This window comes from Papio anubis, chromosome 14 (genome assembly GCF_008728515.1).
Source record: "Papio anubis isolate 15944 chromosome 14, Panubis1.0, whole genome shotgun sequence".
Taxonomy (NCBI): Eukaryota; Metazoa; Chordata; class Mammalia; order Primates; family Cercopithecidae; genus Papio; species Papio anubis.
In genome coordinates, this window is record NC_044989.1 from 71,718,091 (window position 1) to 71,736,022 (window position 17,932).

General features: G+C 36.5%; 1 protein-coding gene and 1 non-coding gene across 12 annotated transcripts in view; one reads left to right on the plus strand and one right to left on the minus strand.

Annotated features, from left to right (window-relative positions):
• The window catches only part of ZNF638 (zinc finger protein 638), a 151,953-nt gene that overhangs the window by 92,145 nt on the left and 41,876 nt on the right, over positions 1 to 17,932 (plus strand). For all 11 annotated transcript variants that reach the window (XM_021924935.2, XM_021924937.2, XM_003908798.3 and 8 more), the window contains exons 8-10: positions 489 to 611; positions 11,360 to 11,418; positions 11,650 to 11,702. In XM_021924935.2, the coding sequence (XP_021780627.1) occupies positions 489 to 611; positions 11,360 to 11,418; positions 11,650 to 11,702 (235 nt within the window). The remainder of the gene's footprint in view (positions 1 to 488; positions 612 to 11,359; positions 11,419 to 11,649; positions 11,703 to 17,932) is intronic.
• On the minus strand, positions 10,905 to 11,006 carry LOC116270377. Its single transcript, XR_004178422.1, has one exon. It is a non-coding gene; the product is annotated as a U6 spliceosomal RNA (small nuclear RNA).

Consider the following 17,932-nt stretch of genomic DNA (forward strand, 5'->3'; position numbering starts at 1 on the left):
CCCAGTACTTTGGGAGGCCAAGGCTGGAGGATCACTTGAGGCCAGGAATTCAAGACCAACCTGGGCAACATAGCGAGACCTCTGTCTTAACTTTTTTAAAAAGTTAGGACGGGGAACATGGTGATAGTGTTGTCTTTGTTGCGAGAAACCTTTAAAATGTCAGACCTACCACAAGCTGGACCGTATCTTCCCTTCCCTCCTGTTGTTCAGTGAGCCCTGCCTTCTCATTTCTTCTTGTTGCATGAGCCTGCCTGGATTTTTTTTATCTTGGTAGTGGTATAGAAATTCTGTAAGGTTAAATGGCCATTTCATGTGTGAAACATCCTTAATCAAATTACACATGACCAAAATAAAAACAGGCAAAAGCAACCATGACTTGAGGTAATTTCATAGTTTGATGTTACAAAAGAAAGGATTAAGTCAATTTTAAAATGCAGGAACTTTTAAAGGTAAATTTGTGACTAAAGATGGAATAAATTTCATTTTAGGCTTACTTAGAAATGGAATTTAAAGAGGCGATTACCGCAATTATGAAGTACATTGAAACAACACCGCTTATGATAAAAGGCAAAAGTGTGAAAATATGTGTTCCAGGAAAGAAAAAAGCACAGGTAAACTGGATTTAGGTCACTGTTGTTTAGTTTAACTTTTTTGTTTAAGTATGGCACACATACAGAAATATGCATAGAAACATAAATGTTAGCTCAACAGATTATATGTGCATTAATTCAAATATATTGAAATCAAAACTTCTTCATAAATGTATAGTGCTGTATACAGTATTAAATAACAATAACTAGGAGAAAATACTTGGCCATATATAACACAAAAATAGCAAATATCTGTGAATCCGGTACCTAGGTCACAAAAGAGAACATTGACAGTACCTGGAAGTCCCTTGCTTACTTCTTCTGAATTCTTACACTCTCCCTTTTTCTCACAAGTAATCACTAACTTGTTTTCTAATGCCATAGTTGAGTTTTGCCTGTTTTCAGCTTTACATAAACAAAATCATAGAGTGTATATTCTTTGGGCTTTTACTTCCTTAGGAGTATCAATTTTTGTAACTTTATTCTTTCTAGATCATTTCTATGCTTCAGTTTATATGTCTATAGATAGTATCTATAGAATTAAATTACTCTTTAAGGATGACCTTTCTGTTAGGTACAAAAGCTATATCTCACCTGTAAGGTTTTCTTTGTGTATGTGTATTTTTAAAAATAGGGTGTTGAGAAAATATTTTTATTACTTAAAAAAAAATTCTTCTATTTTTAATTTTTGTGGGTACATGGTAGATATATATATTTATGAGGTACATGAGATATCTAGATACAGGCATGCGGTGTGTAATAATCACATTATGGAAAATGGGATATCTGTCCCCTCCAGCATTTATTCTTTGTGTATCAAACAGTCCAGTTATACTCTTATAATTGTTTAAAAATGTACCATTAAATTCTTTTTTACTATAGTCACTCTGTTGCGCTAGCTAATACTAGGTCTTACTCATTCTGTTGTTTTTGTGGTTTTTTTTGGTACCCGTTAATTATCCCCTCCTACCTCCTATTACCTTTCCCAGTCTCATAACCATCCTTCTACTTTCTGTCTCCATGAGTTCAGTTGTTTTAGATCCCACAAATTGTGGGATTTTTTAGATACTACAAATAAGTGGGAACATGTGATCTTTGTCTTTCTGTGCCTGGCTTATTTCACTTAATATAATGACTTCCAGTTCCATCCATGTTATTTTAAATAACTGAATCTCATTCATTTTTATGGCTGAATAGTACTCCATTGTGTATATGTGCCACATTTTCTTTGTTCATCTGTTGATGGACACTTAGTTTGCTTTCAAATCTTAGCTAATGTGAACAGTGCTGCTAGAAACGTGGGAGTGCAGATATCTCTTTGATATACTGATTTCTTTTCTTTTGGGTATATATACCCAGCAGTGGGATTGCTGGATTGTGTGGTAGATTCTATTTTTAGTTTCTTAGGACCCTTCACACTGTTCTCCATAGTGATCGTACTAATTTACGTTCCCACCAACAATATACTGAGGGTTCCCTTTTCTCCACATCCTGGCCAGCATTTGTTTTTGCCTGTCTTTTGGATAAAAGCCATTTTAACCGGGGTAGGATGATATCTCATAGTAGTTTTGATTTGCATTTCTCTGATGATCAGTAATGTCGAGTACCTTTTCATGTGCCTTTTTGCTGTGTCATCTTTTGAGAAATGTTTCTTCAGACCTTTTGCCCATTTTTTTTATCAGAATATTAGATTTTTTTTCCCTGTAGAGTGGCTTGAGTTCCTTCTTTATTCTGCTTATTAATCCCTTGTCAGATGGACAGTTTGCAAATATTTTCTCTCATTTTGTGGGTTGTCTCTCTGTTGTTTCCTTTGCTCTGCAGAAGCTTTTTAACTTGAAGTGGTTCCATTTGTTCATTTTTGTATAGCATTTGCCTATGCGTGTGGAGTATTACTGAAGAAATCTTTACCCAGACCGATGTCCTGGAGAGAGAGTTCCTCCAGTGTTTTCTTGTAGTAGTTTCATAGTTTGAGATCTTAGATAAAAGTCTTTAATCTATTTTTACTTGAATTTTTGTATATCTTGAGAGATAGTGTTCAGGTTCATTAATGCATATGGGTATCCAGTTTTCCCAGCTGGTACCTCCCTAGGTTATATGCCACCCTAGTCCACTAGCTCTGATCCCAGCCCCAGTCCTAAGAGTTGCCTAGGAGTTGCAGTCCTTGTGTCCTAGACTGCCTTTCAGGTTTACCTAGGACCCTGTGAAGGGGTAGCCTGCCCCTCCACACCTGTGGGTGTTTCTCGTTAGGTGGAATGAGAGACTTGAGAAAAGAAATAAGACACAGAGACAAAGTATAGAGAAAGAAAAGCTGGGGCCCAGGGGACCGGCGCTCAGCTTACAGAGGACCCACGCCGGCACCGGTCTCTGAGTTCCCTTAGTATTTATAGATAATTATCTTTACCATCTTAAAGATCAGGGAGTGGCAGGACAATAGGATCGTTTTTAGGGAGGAAATCAGCAGTAAGACATAAGAACAAGGATTTCTGTGACTTGAATAAGTTCAAAGGAAAATCCTGTGCCTAGAGATAAACCTTTTAGCAGCATTGTTTCATCCTATCACATGGGGATAAACCTTGGACAATACCTAGCTTTTCTAGTAACAAAGACACACCCTGCATGCCCAAAATCCATTAAACCTTGAGTTACCACAGCACATGTCTCTTGCAAGAACAAGGTTGGGGGTAGGGCCGCAGATTAACAGCATCTCAAATACAGAACAAAATGGAGTCTCTTATGTCTACTTCTTTCTATATAGACACAGTAACAGGCTGATCTCTTTCTTTTCCCCACACCCTGGAGCACTTGAGCCCATGGTAGTGAGGCTTGCCAAGAAAGTCAGGTTCTTATTGCTGGGATGGATGATTCCTCTTTGGCTAGATCTGGTCCAAAGGCTCCGTCAGTGCATGGGCACTAGCTGAGCCCAGCATGGCTTTCCTGTCCCTCCCTTAAGTGCACAGACTCTGTCCATGTTGTGGGGCCAGATGGGGGAGGTGTGCTGTCAGGGATTTAAGGCTGTCTCTCCTACCCTCTTCAATGCCTCTTTCAGTGATACAAAGTCAAAACCAGGTAGTATGATTGCTCACGTGATATTTGGTTCTTGTGATGATGCTTTTCTGTGTGCAGATAGTTGTAAAATTTGGTGTTCCTGTTGGGGGTGGGATGAACAGTGTAGGCTTCTATTCTACCATCCTGCTCCACCCAGTAATTTAGTTTTTCTACTTGCTGTGGAATGGCTACTTTATAGGGGTTCTATAACACACATTTCTCAATAATTTGATTTGGTAGTCTAACCATGTTAGTACATTTAGATTTGCCTCATTCTTTTTAACTTCTCTATAGTGTTTCTTTGTATGAATATACCACAGATATATTATCAATTCCTTACTGATTGATATTTAGGTTGTTTCTAGAAACAGAACTTTAGTTAACACCTTGTGTACCTTGACAGGCCATCTTTTGACATTTATGATAGTGTTTTTTTAGGTGATACCTACCCAGTGGAATGGTTGGTTTGTAGATGCGCAATAATGGATAATGTAAGATTGCTCACTAAATAACTGTAATAATTTACTCCTTGGTAATTTATGAGAGTGTTACCAACATCTTAATTTCTTCAGCTTTAAAAATGCATCATATGGAAAATGATACCTAGTTTTAATTTGCATCTTTTGATTATTCATTAACTTCATCTTTTTGTATAATTGTTAGCTATATCTATTAACTGTTTAAGTGAGTTGTCTGTATCTTTTCCTATTCTGTTATTGTTATCATTTAAAAGATATTCATTTGAAGGTGCATGAATATTGTGCATTCTAGACACTAATTTTGCATTTTATGTAAGAAGTATTTTCTTATAGTGTGTTGCTTGTGTTATGCATACATATAACGAGTTTGAATTTTTTTTTGTTTTGGCAGAGCCTCGCTCTGTTGCCCAGGCTGGAATGCAGTGATGCTATCTTGCCTCACTGCAAGCTCTGCCTTCTGGGTTCACGCCATTCTCCTGCCTCAGCCTTCTGAGTACCTGGGACTTCAGGTGCTCGCCACTAATAGAGACGGGATTTCACCATGTTAGCCAGGATGGTCTCGATCTGACCTCGTGATCTGCCCGCCTCGGACTCCCAAAGTGCTGGGATCACAGGCATGAGCCACCTCACCCGGCCAAATTTGAAATTTTTGTGTACTCAAACTTATTGGTATTCTATGGCTTCTGTGATTTTTTTCTTTATTTTTTTTTTTGCCTGTGACACAACCTCAGGAGGTCCCAAGGACATGTGCCCCTCTTTTTGAGATAGGGTTTCACTCTGTCACCCAGGCTGGAGTGCAGTGGCACAATTTTGGCTCATTGCCACCTCTGCCTCCCAGTTCAAGTAATCCTCCCATGTCAGCCTCCTGAGTACCTGGGACTACAAGTGCAAGCAACCACGCATAGCTAATTTTTAATTTATTTTTTGTAGATAAGAGGTCTCACTTTGTTGCCCAAGGTGATCTCACACTCCTGGGCTCAGGTGATTCTCCTGCCTCCGCCTCCCAGAGTGTTGGGATTACAGGTGTGAGTCACTGTTCCTGGCCTGCTTTTTTCTTTTGTCTTTTTAAGAACTTGCCTGTGCTCAGGAGAATGGCGTAAACCCGGGAGGTGGAGCTTGCAGTGAGCTGAGATCTGGCCACTGCACTCCAGCCTGGGTGACAGAGCGAGACTCCATCTCAAAAAAAAAAAAAAGAACTTGCCTGTGCTAGTGCCTAGAAGATTTTATTCCTTAATCTATTACTTGCAGCAATAGTATAGGATTGGAATCAGTATTATTTCCAAAATGGGAGCCAGTTAGCCTCAACACTGTTTATGCCTAATTTATCCTTCCTTGTTGATTTGAAAAGCTGCTTTTATTTGTATAAATTCTGTATACATAGATGTGTTTCATACTCTTCTGCTGTGGCAATACTATGTGGTTTCTGTTATAGCAATTATTATAACTTCATAATATTTCCCTCTCTTTCTTGTAGAGTTATTTTTCTTGGTTTATTCATTTTGGTTAATGTTTTTCCTCTTTATTTAAATTTTGTTTAAACTTGAACATTTATTCTTGCACATTAGTTTTAGAATCAGTTTAAGTACTCTAAAAAAAACTTACTGGAATTTAATTAATACTGTGTTGAGTTTGTAATAGTATTTTTACAACATTAAGTCTTATCAAAAAACATGGTTCGTTGGCTGGTGGCTCATGCCTGTTATCCTAGCATTTTGAGAGGCTGAGGTGGGCAGATAACTTGAGCTCAGGAGTTTGAGACCAGCCTGGGGCAATATGATGAAATCCAGTCTCTACTAAAAATACAAAAATTAGCTGGGTGTGGTGGTGCGTACATGTAGTCACAGCTACTCAGGAAGAGGCTGTGGCAGGAGGATTGCTTGAGCCCACGAGGTGGAGGGTCGCAGTGAGCTGAGATGGCATCATGGCACCCCAGCCTGGGCAACAGAGTCAGGCTTTGTCTTAAAGAACATGGTTTGTTTATTTAGATTTCCTTTTATGCCCTTTAGCAAGTTTTATTTTATTTTTTTTCCATGAAGTTCTTGAACATTTTGTGGGGGTTAAATTTATTATTTTACTTATTTTTACATATAGCTATTAGAGGGATCTTTATTTTTTAGTTCTCATATGTTTTCTAGTTAGTTACTACTAGAGTAACTTGTCATCCTAGTTTATACCTGCTACATGCCATACATTTATTCCCATTGTCCTGGTTTGGATAATTAAATCGTGTGGCCTTAGTTATTACCAGTGTTACCATTTAGGATTTCATTGTTTCAAATAACAGAAAACCTCACTAGTAGGTTGTTAACAAATAAGAGAGATATTTATCTCATAACAGAAATCTGCATGTAGGTGGTCCAGTGCTGGTGTAACAGCGCCATAGTATCTTCAGGAACCCCGCCTTGTCTTCCAGCACTACTATCTTTAGAATGTGTCTTTCATCCTCAGTTGTAAGATGGTTTCTGCGCCTTCTGGCATCTTTTCTATCTTCGAGACATAAAGGAATAAAAATGAAGAGCAAAGTGAGTTTTTGTTTTCTTTTCTGGAAAGAATGAGTTCCCCAGCAGCATTTGCCTGCATTTGATTTACCAGAGCTACCAGACACATGGCCATCTAGTTGCAGAGGCAGTTAAGGAGAAACAAGGATTAAATACATAATTTAAGAACTTAAACTTTATTCCGTAGAGAGGTATATGTTCAAGGTTTTTGAACCGGGGCATGACATAATAAAATGGAGATTAGAAGGATTCATTTGGAAATGGTCTGGAGAATGAGTTAGGCAAATGATTCTGAAGGCAAAGAAAGCCTAGCAGATTGATGAAAGTGGAGAAGAGCACTGAAGTCCAGTTAGAAAACTCATTTAATCAATATACTCAGCCTTTTGTGATCATGGTAATGATTTGGGGGTAGACTAGTAACCTTGAAAACAGAAAGGAATAGTGGCTTGTCTTAGCGACTGTCCAGAAAGACTCAGCTGATCATTAAATTTTGGGAATTGTTGAGAAGGCCAGTTTTATTTCATTCTAAACAGTTAACATAGTTAAGGATAAGGAACATAGGTAAGGATACATTTAAGGAAATAGAATGTTTAAAATAGCTTAAAAAATTCTCTTGGCCAACTTTTTGATGAAGTTGGTAAGGTAACAATGTAAGTCTAAGAGGCCAGGCATATTTACTGTCATGATTTTCTTAGTAATGAACAGGGTAAAGAAAATACTAGCACTAAAATCTAGAAAACATGCCATTTTCATGGCAAATATTAATGTTCTCCAGCTACGTATTGTTTGGATGATGCTGGAACAAGAGGGCTAACTCATGACACCTCTGTTGTGATAGAGCAACATGCCTAGGGATTGAATGGAGGGAACTCCTAACAGAATTTGAGTTGTGCCTTCTTCATATTGGAAGTATGTACATACTTCCAATTGGTTTTTTTGTTGTTGTGTTTGTTTTGTTTGTTTTGTTTTGTAAATAAGTGTCTGAGGCAGGAAGGGGCAATCTTTTTGGCGTGTTACCACTTCAAGTTTTTCTACCAGTGCAAGCCAGAAATAAGCTGAAAGAACAAACTAGGAAAAAGAAGAGCTGTGCTATAGCTTTCTTGGTCCAGATCTTGATTTTGGCATGGCATGTCAAAATGTAGAAAAAACTTACCTTCCCAACATTTGATATTTCATGTTAGGACTGCCTCTGACTCTAGCTATGTTTCATGTAACATCCTTTCCATTTTGCTGCTTCTGGGAATCAGTAAATATTACAGAAAAGGTATTCTATATCCCTGTGTTAATACAGATTTGTACAACTCTTGTCAGAAACTAGGTAACCTAGTCTTTAATAATAACCTTGCAACCTAGTCTTTAATAATAATAATAATTTAATAATAATCTCGACATCCATTCTTAGCAGTGATTAAGTCTTTTTGAGCTACTCCTTGCCCCACCATTACCAGTAATCTAATGAAAGCAAACATTCTTTTTTCTCCCAGAGAAAGGGTCATATACTCATACTTTAAAAGTTTTCTTTAAAATATTAGGAGCCCAGCGCAGTGGGTCACGCCTGTAATCCCAGCACTTTGGGAGGCTGAGGCAGGATAATTGCTTGAGCTCAGGAGTTTGAGACTAGCCCGGGCAATATAGTGAGATCTTATCTCTACAGAAAATTTAAAAATTGACCAGGTGTGGTGGTATGCATCCAGCTGCTGGGTAGGGTGAGGTGGGAGGATCGCTTGAGCCCGGGAGGCAGAGGTTGGCTGGGTGATGGAGTGAGATCCTATCTCAAAAAAAAGGGGGCTAGGAGATGGTCAGGAGCCCTTGATGTGGAAAGAAGTAGGATCAGATTTCTAATAAAACCCTTTTAGCCATGAAATACTACTGCGGTTCAACCTTGTGCAAAAAAACCCAATTTTTAAAATTTCAATTCAGTGTTTTCAGCAGGATTCATGGGAACATTACAATTAAAATTGGAGCAAGTAGTCAACTAAGAAGATTGCATGGATATGAAAAATAGTGCTGGGCGTTAGTGAACAATTGAGCATTACAGAAAATCTAATGAATTAACAAGGAGATAAAAGCGAAAATATGCAATCAGAATTCGGATGAGAGGTTTTCATTTTAATTCTGAAACTATTTCTTATTAGTTAAGCATCTGTTACGCATCTGTTGTGTCAGGCATTGTAACATCTACAGAAGATGCAGTGGTGAGCAAGAGACGTGTGATCCTACTCTTGGTGTGAAAGTTTAAAAGAGTGAAAAATGATTAGAGGAAAGGCATGGTAGATATATTTAGAAGATGCAATCTGTACATAAGTGGAATTCCAGAAAGAAGACATCACTTAAATACTGAGGATTTTAAATTTCATGGTTATGGTGGGGCACCTTATAGTGATCTAGGCAGAAAACAGTTTAACTGTACAAAGAAATAGTCTAGCCTTAGATGGCAGAGCAACACATTCTTAAGAGTTGGGTGGGAAAAAGATTGTGATTCATTGTAATTGAGTACATTCATTTCAAGTGGAATCCTAAGGTGTGTGTTAGGGCAGTATTTATTCTCAGACTTGCATGGACTTAGAAGGTATTTCACTAATACATCTTTTTCCCAAACATTAAAATGAAGAACGTAAGAAATGGAGAAGTTATTATATAAAATGTTGGCAGTGAACAATGAAACCAGTTAAACATAGACTAAAATCTAAATAATCATATTTTTATAAAATAAATTTCAAGAAATATCACTTAAAATTACCAGAAACACAATTTTCATCTGAAATGTATAATCAAAAATTGGAATGTAGCCAAGGAGTAAAGGCTAAAAGTTTCAACTTACACGTTGGAACTCAGTAGTTTCAAATTTCTTTTAAAATTGAAAGTTACCATTAGTAAAATAGAACTAGAACTAATTTCTTCTAAATAATTGAGTTGAAGGAATGTGTGGGATAAAATCCCATATAGTGCAAAAAGAAATGACGAGAGTGCCCAAAAAGAACAGAAAGTATAAAATTGCATGAGAACAGTTATGATGAAATTCAGATCAAGTTAACAAATATTTGCTGAATGTTAAAGCATGACTTTATGCACTGGAAATAGAATATTGAAGAAAACAAAGTCCCCGGTATCACAGAGTTTTAACTTCAAGGGATAGGGAGAGAAAGACCACAAATAAATTAAAAATGCATACATAAATTGTTTGTTTTCAACCAGTGCTATGGTAAAAAAAATATTAGGAAAGGGGAATAGAAGTACTCTTGTTGGGAAATGAAGAGCTGTGCAACTTTCAGTAAGGTAGTTGGGGAAGATCTCATTGAAAAGGTGATATTTGAGCAAACACTTGAAGAAGATGAGGGAACAAACCACATCCTGGATTGAGAGCATTCCAGACAGAAGGAACAGCACCTGCAAAACCTATGCCTGTGTAGCATCTTAGAGGAGTAGAAAGGATGCTTGGGGGTTGGAGTGAAGAAATGTAGGAAGAAGTGTATTGTGGTTTGGGAGTTAGAAGGTAGGTGGAACATATGTTGTAAACTCTTAGAGGCCGTTGTAAGAGGCCTCTGGCTTTTTTTCCTTGAGTCTAATGAGAAGTTTTGAACAGCAGGTTCAGTCTGGTTTTATGTTGTGAATAGAGAGTGGGTGAATCCCAAGGACTGAAGCAGAGATGGTTAGGAGGCAGTTGTAGTAATCAAAGCAAAAGATAGCAGTAGATTAGACCAGGGTGATAGCAGTTGAACTTTAGACATCTGAAATGTCACAGTGCTATAAGAAACCATGTTTTTGAAAGATACAGTAGTTCCCCCTATCTGAGGCTTGGCTTTGCAGTTTTAGTGGTCAGTTGTGGTTTGAAAATACTGAATAGAAAATTCCAGAAATAACATGTTTTAAATTGTGCCCCGTTCTGAGTAGCATGATGAAATTTCATGCAGTCCAACTCCAACCCACTGGGGCTGTGAATCATTGCTTTGTCTAGAGTTATCCATACTTTATATGCTATGTGCCCACTAGTGACTTAACAGCTGTCTTGGTTATCAGATTGACCGTCACTGTATTGCAGTGCTTTGTGTTTAAATAACCCTCATTTTACTTAATAATGGCCCTAAAGTGCAAGTATGGTGATGCTGGCAATTTGGATATGCCAAAGAGAAGCTGTAAAATGCTTCAAGTGAAAAGGTGAAAGTTCTCAACTTAATAAGGAAAGAAAAAAATTGTATGCTGAAGCTAAGATCTACAGTACAGTAAGATGTTTTGACAGACCATATTCACGTAAGTTTTATTACACTACATTGTTACAACTTTTTGTTTAAATTTAAAATATGGAATGCCTAACAAATACATGTGTCATCCTTGCACAGGGGCCATGCTAATTACGGTATCATTCCAATTTTAGTGTATGTTCTGCTGAAGAGAGCATTTTTCTGTTTTTTTTATTGATCTCTTACTATGTCTAATTCATAAATTAAACTTTCATGTATATATAGGAAAAAACATAGTATATATAGGGTTCAGCACTAGCACGGTTTCAAGGCATCCACCGGGGGTCTTGGATAAGGGGAAACTGAATGATAAGAAAACGCAGATGAGTTGTAAAAGATGAGATGTAAAATTAGGCTGTGTAATCACAAATTGAAAAAAAATGTCTTTATAAATAGAAAAAGGTGTAATAAGCATGTATCCTTTAGGAAGATTTTATATTTTTTTGTTCTATATTTTTAAAATTGCTTTATACTAAATTTCTTTTGTTCAAAATATTTTTCCTACATAGAACAAAGAGGTGAAGAGAAAGACTTTAGAGTCAAAGAAAGTATCTGCATCTACCTTAAAGTAAGTGACTCTGATTTCATATGTGAGAATGAAATGTACATGTGACTTAAGAAATTTTAATTTTTAAAACTGCATTTTTAATATATTTTATCACTATAACTACAATTTAAGAGGGATATCACTCCAGTTGAATTATTTTAAACGTTTTTAGGTTTAAATATTACATTTTTAGGATTTTGAAGAACTTGGAATTCCTAAGTTGCTGCTAATTTTTTTTCTCCTCTTAAATAGAAGAGATGCAGATGCTTCAAAAGCTGTTGAAATTGTTACTTCAACTTCTGCTGGTAAGTTGTTACTTTTAACATTCTTTCAAATGAATGTATCTTGTCAGTTTAGTAGAAACTTAGATGATGATGCTAGGAAGACACTATTGTGCTTTAATGAAGGAGACCCAAATTACATTCTTTAATTGACCCATGTATTAAGCAGATGGTTAATATTTAGTGTTGTGTAATTACAGAATCTCTGCTGGAGTAAATACAACAAATCTAAGATAATGTATATGAAATGTCTATCCTAGTTCCATAGTTAATAGCTGCTTTTTACATGTTTAGGTTAGTTATGCAATATCTCCCTCCATCCCCTCCCGATAAACCCACAAGACAAAACCTGAGAAAGGTATGTTAAGATTGCTTATCTGGTCTCCTTTGATTTTGAAGGTTAATTGAGAGCCAAAAGGCAAGCAAAAAAGACTATCCAGAAATGGATATTATCATACTCATGTGATAAAATCTATTTCTTTATACTCAGGAAAATACTTGAAGCCATCATTATGAATCTAGTTAAATAAATATTGCATACAGTTTTATAATCCGAGTTCTCTTTTTTCTTAGTCCATTTAGGACTAGAAGGTGGAAAAAAGTTTTGAGACTAGTACTAGTGAGAATAAATAGCTCAATGCTGAAAGACAGGAAAGAAAAGCTAAAATAAGGCAGACACAAATTTAGGAACTTACATTGCATTTTGTATGTTCTGTTTGGGGAAGGTAAAAATATAGTGTGTTTTGGTTTTTCTGCCTGGAATGAGATAAGAATTTAGGTACTAAGTTTTACTAGTGAGGTGAAAATTGGATTGTATGGAATATCTCATTTCCCTGTAGTTTTTAGTTGCATAGAGTACTGAAGTATTGAAGGTTAGTAGAGATACTATGAATGGCTTCTGGAAGACAGTACATTTTGATTAAGATTTTAAATTAGGTAACGTTATGTGAAGAGATAAAATGTGGAGGCAGAAGATTACTTCATGTGGGGGACACATAACAAGGGTAACAAAGTGGAGTTATTCTACTGAAGGCCTTGAAGGGTCATGCTGAGAAGTTTTCAAATTTGACCCCATTAGTAGCATTTTCAGAATGTGTCGTATTAAAGATTAATTTCTGAAAGACGTTTTGGGTAAAAAAGTTTGGGGTGTGTGTTACAGCTATTTTTTCTCTTTTGAAAAAATAATTCACAGAACACGTTTTATGAAGTCCTTCAGGAAAGAAACCTATTTAGCTTTGTTTAGTCCACTGTTTCTTAAGCTTGGCAAAAGTGCACTCTATTTTTTCTGTATAAGGGCTAGCAACAATTGGTACAGACTGGGAAATTGCAGTAGAGAATCTGGAGCCACTCACTAATTGTTTAGGATTCTTATATAGATTGGATAAATTGGAGAGATGTAAAAATCCCGCTGAGAAAACACAGTTGGGCTTCACTTTGGAATGATCAGGACCTGATGTGAAAAAGGTTAATTTAAGTGATGTGAGGAGGTAAAATTTGCATTTTATTGTATGGAATTTTTTAGTAAATGAGTTTAAAAAAATTTTTAAGTAATAAAAAATTTCCAAGTTTCAGTCCTGATAGGTTTTACTAAGAGTGTGATGATATTATTGATTACAATTGGAAAACTCACAGTGGTGTCTTTGAATTTGGGGGTAGGACCTTAGATTTCACCATTACCAAATTTCAGCTGTCACAGGTATCTGCTGGAGATACTCTTTAGTCAGCCAATCATGTGGCATTGAAAGTGAGATACTTGGGAATTTTTTTAAGTTGGTCTAAATTTTGAAAAGCCAAGTACTTCCTTCCAATATAAATGTAGAAAGAAAAAGGAACCTCTAAACAGGACTGAGAAAGTGACAGGTGAGAAAGAAGGGTACTTGATAATTTTTTGAGATCTGCTCAGATTGAAGAGTGACAGGAAGAGTTAATTAGGGCAGTTTTAAGGATAAATTTGATTATAAGCACAGGGAGGAAGCAAGAGTGTAATTTGATCATAAATGGAAACATTAGAGCTCTTACCCAGTACTAATTAAAAAGAAAAATAGTAATTATTGAGTACCTATTATATGCCCATGATAGGGGGTACTTTGTAGAGGCTTAGGATGTATCAGTGGACCAAATAGGCATCCCACCAGACAGTTTACATTTTTAACTTGAGATGACAAATATAAAATATAAAATAAACATTAAATAACACAAGTTTTAGAAAATGAGAAGTTCTGTGACACAGAGCAAAAGCAGAACCAGGGTAAAGGTGATGCAGGATTAGTTTGTTTTAAAGTTAGAATTTAGTATACAAAATGAGGTAAAAATGACTTATTAAGTAGACAGGCCTACTAACACAATCTGTTCCAGAAGAGAGAAAACAAGGAAAAGAAGCCTAACATTTGTGGGTATGATATTTATGCTGGGCACATAGTATATTTATGTTACTTTGTTTAATCTTTCAAACCGTTCTTTGAGTTATAGTTAATGTTTGACTGGGTGCAGTGGCTTGTGCCTATAATCCCAGCACTTTGGGAGGTTGAGGTGGACGGATCACCTGAGGTCAGGAGTTCAAGACCAGCCTGGCCAACATGGTGAAACGTTGTCTCTGCTAAAAATACAAAGATTAGCCGTGTGTGGTGGTGGTAGTCCCAGCTACTCGGGAGGCCGAGGCACGAGAGTCTCTTGAATCTGGGAGGCAGGGGTTGCAGTGAGCCAAGATCGTGCCACTGCACTCCAGCCTGGATGACAAGAGCGAGACTCCACCTCAAAAAAATATATTGTTCTCATTTTCTAGAAGAGATAGATTCAGAAAGGTTAAATGACTCAGGGTCACATGGAGGAGTTAGAATTTGAATGCAAAACTATGATTCCAAAGCTTTGTGCATATACTAAATTACCTCCCTCAGGAATGAAAACTTGTTGATCTCCTTGGATCACTACTTTTCTCCAGCCTTTCTAGTTTTCCTAACAATCTTTTCCTCTTCTCATGTCATACTTTTCTTCCTGGGTGGTTTCTTTTTTTTTTTTTTTTTCTTTTATTGAGATGAAGTTTCACTCTGTTGCCTAGTCTGGAGTACAGTGGCATGATTTTGACTCACTGCAACCGCTGCCTCCCAGGTTCAAGTGATTCTCCTGCCTCACCCTCCCGAATAGCTGGGATTACACACATGCGACACTATGCCTGACTGATTTTTTTTTTTTTTTAAGTAGACATGGGGTTTCACCATGTTGGCCAGGCTGGTCTCAAACTCCTGACCTTAAGTGATGTACCCACCTCGGCCTCCCAAAGTGCTGGGATTACAGGTGTGAGCCACCATGCCTGGCCCTCTTTCTGGGTGATTTCTTTCCTGTCAGTCTTTAAGGACATCTCCCATACATACATAAACTCTTCTATCCCCTTGAGTATACTCTTCTCATTTTCTTATATTACAGTTACTACTAATCATCCAGTAGAGTAATTCTTAACCCTGTCTTCTCTTTTCTTCTGTTTGACATAACTCGGATTTCGATAACATCCTTCCTCTTTTCAGCCGGTCAGTGGCAGATCTGTATTTTCCCTTGAATCTACTTCAGCTCTCAGATTCTTTATATGTAGCTTCATCATGCCTATAACTCTTTAATTCAGACCTATCGTCTCACGCTTGGACTTTTGAAGATAGCCTCCTGACTGGTATTTTTTATTCCATTCTCTGCTTTATTATACACATTGTTGCCCAGAGGTCTCTTTAAAGCAAATCTGATCATTCTACTTTTAGTGACCAGTGGAATAAAGTCCAAATTCATTGACTTTCCGTAAATTATTCTTTGCCCTTTGACCCCAGATTATCTTTTGAACCTATTAACAGTCAACTACGTACTATTTTCTAGTCACTCAGAATAGTTTATTTTCCATGTTATTTCATTGCTTCTTTATTTATGCTATTTGCATAGAATTGATATCTGACTTCATTTAACTTTAGTAAGCACTTAATAGGTCACAGGCAAGGTACTGAAGATAAAAAGTCAGTTAAGACTCCTTTTGGGGAGAGTTGGGGGACAGATTCTGATTTATCCTGTAAGGCTCATCTCTGATGAAACTTCCTTGATCGAATGATTTTTTTCTCTTTCTGTGGCTTTTCTCTTTTTTATAAATACTATGTCCCCTTTTCTTTTTACCTTTTCAATTCCCAGCTGAAAATGGCTTTCTTTTAAATCTAATTATAAAAATAATGAATGTTTGTTGTCAGTAATTTAAAATATTTCAGAAAATGTTTAAAGAAAGTGATTCACACCATTCAGAGATCTCTTGTTTGTTTGCTTAAGTCAGTTATTTCCACAGTAAAAACCCTCTGCTCACCTGTGGGAACTCCCACATGTGAGTTCCACCAAATCTTTTAGAAAGCAATATCGATTTCAGCTATACCATGGCATTCAGGGGAAGGGAAAGCTTCCTATAAAAGGGGGAATGAGAAAAGGTGGGGCAACAGGCTAATACATCAAATACTGACAAAGACACTACACACCTATCTGAATGGCTAATATAAAAAATAATGATAGCACCAAATGCTGATGTGTATGTAGAAAAACTCATACATTGTGTGCAAGAGCAGTTGTGAAATAGTACAGCCATTCTGGAAAAGAGTGTGGAAGTTTAACTTAACAAAACTAAACATGTGCTTACTATGTGACTTATCACCTATACTCTCGAGCACTCATCCCAGAGAAATGAAAACTTACGCTCATACAAAAGCCTATACACGAATATTTATGGGTACTTTGTTTTTAATTGTCCCAAACTGGAAACAACCCAAATGTTCTTCAGTGGATGAATGACTATTTTAAAAAGTTTTATATTATAAAATTTCACGTATATCATATTGAAATGAAAATACAGAGAGAGAACAGATTAGTGATTGTCAGGGTTGGTGGGAGGGAGGTGGCTATTGCTATAAATGGGTTTTAGAAGAGATCGTTATGAAGGAACTGTTCTGTATCTTGGCTGGTGGTAATCACACTGATATACACCTATGATAAAATTTCACAGAGCTAAGTACACATTGTGTGTAAAATGAGTGAAATCTGGATGTTGGTAGATGGTATCAATTGTATCAATTTTCTGTCTGTGATACTGTACTACAGTTATACAAAGTGTTAACCATTGGAGGGAAACTGGGTAAAGGGTATATGGGGTCTCTCCCTCTTACTTCATACAGCTCCATGTGAATTTATAATTATCCCAAAGGTGAAAGTTAAGTATTTTTTTAAATGCTGACAGCTTTCATGAAACTGTAGAACAATTATATTTAGGAATAATAATGTTAAATTTTAGTGTAAAATTTTAACATACAGTGTCTGCGAGCACTTTGAATAATGGACTATTCTCAAGAGAGGGTTGTATTGGAAGTATAAAGATGGTTCAAAATGAGGAAATCTGTTAATTCAATTCTACCATATTAAAAAAAGGAACGTATGAACCTTTCCATAAACACTGAAAGGGGTATTAACTTCAACATCCATTTCTAGCATTTAAAAAAGAATTCTTAGCGTGGGCAACATAGTGAGACCTAGTCTGTATCAGAAATTAAGAAATTATCTGGGCATGTTGGCATGTGCCAGTTACTTGCAAGGCTGATCTGGGAGGATTGCTTAAGCCCAGGAGGTCGAGGCTTCAGTGAGCTGTGATTGTGCTACTGTACCCCAGCCTATGCAGCAGGGTGAGACCCTGTCTCCAAAAAAAAAAAAAAGTTTCTTAAATATGGTATGTGTGTATATATACTTTTTTATGCACACACATATACAAGTACGCATATGTTAAAAGCCAGCATATGCATAATAATATGCTTAATAATGCATGAGATGCATTCCCATTAAACTGAGACTATGTATCAGCACTTCTTTGAGTTAAAATAAATATTTTTTAAAACTAATAACCATTAACCAGTACAATGTAATTCAGGAGGCATGGAAATTGGAAAGTAGGATACACCATTATTTGCAAATATGATAGTATGATGGAGAACCTAAGAGAATCAATTATACAGTGCTATTTAATTATAATTACCCATCTTAATTCTCTAATATGTAATGTTTAATTGCTTTATTTATAAAGAAGAGCTCCTTATGTAATCTAATATTAAATAGTCCATTTACAGTAAAAAAAGTAGAAGTTATAAAAAGAAAACTAAAATATTAAAAGGCATAAAATGAGTCTTAAATGAAAAAATAACCTTCTTGGATAGAAGGCTTCACTGTTACAAAATGCCTTTTTTTTCTTTCTTTCTTTTCTT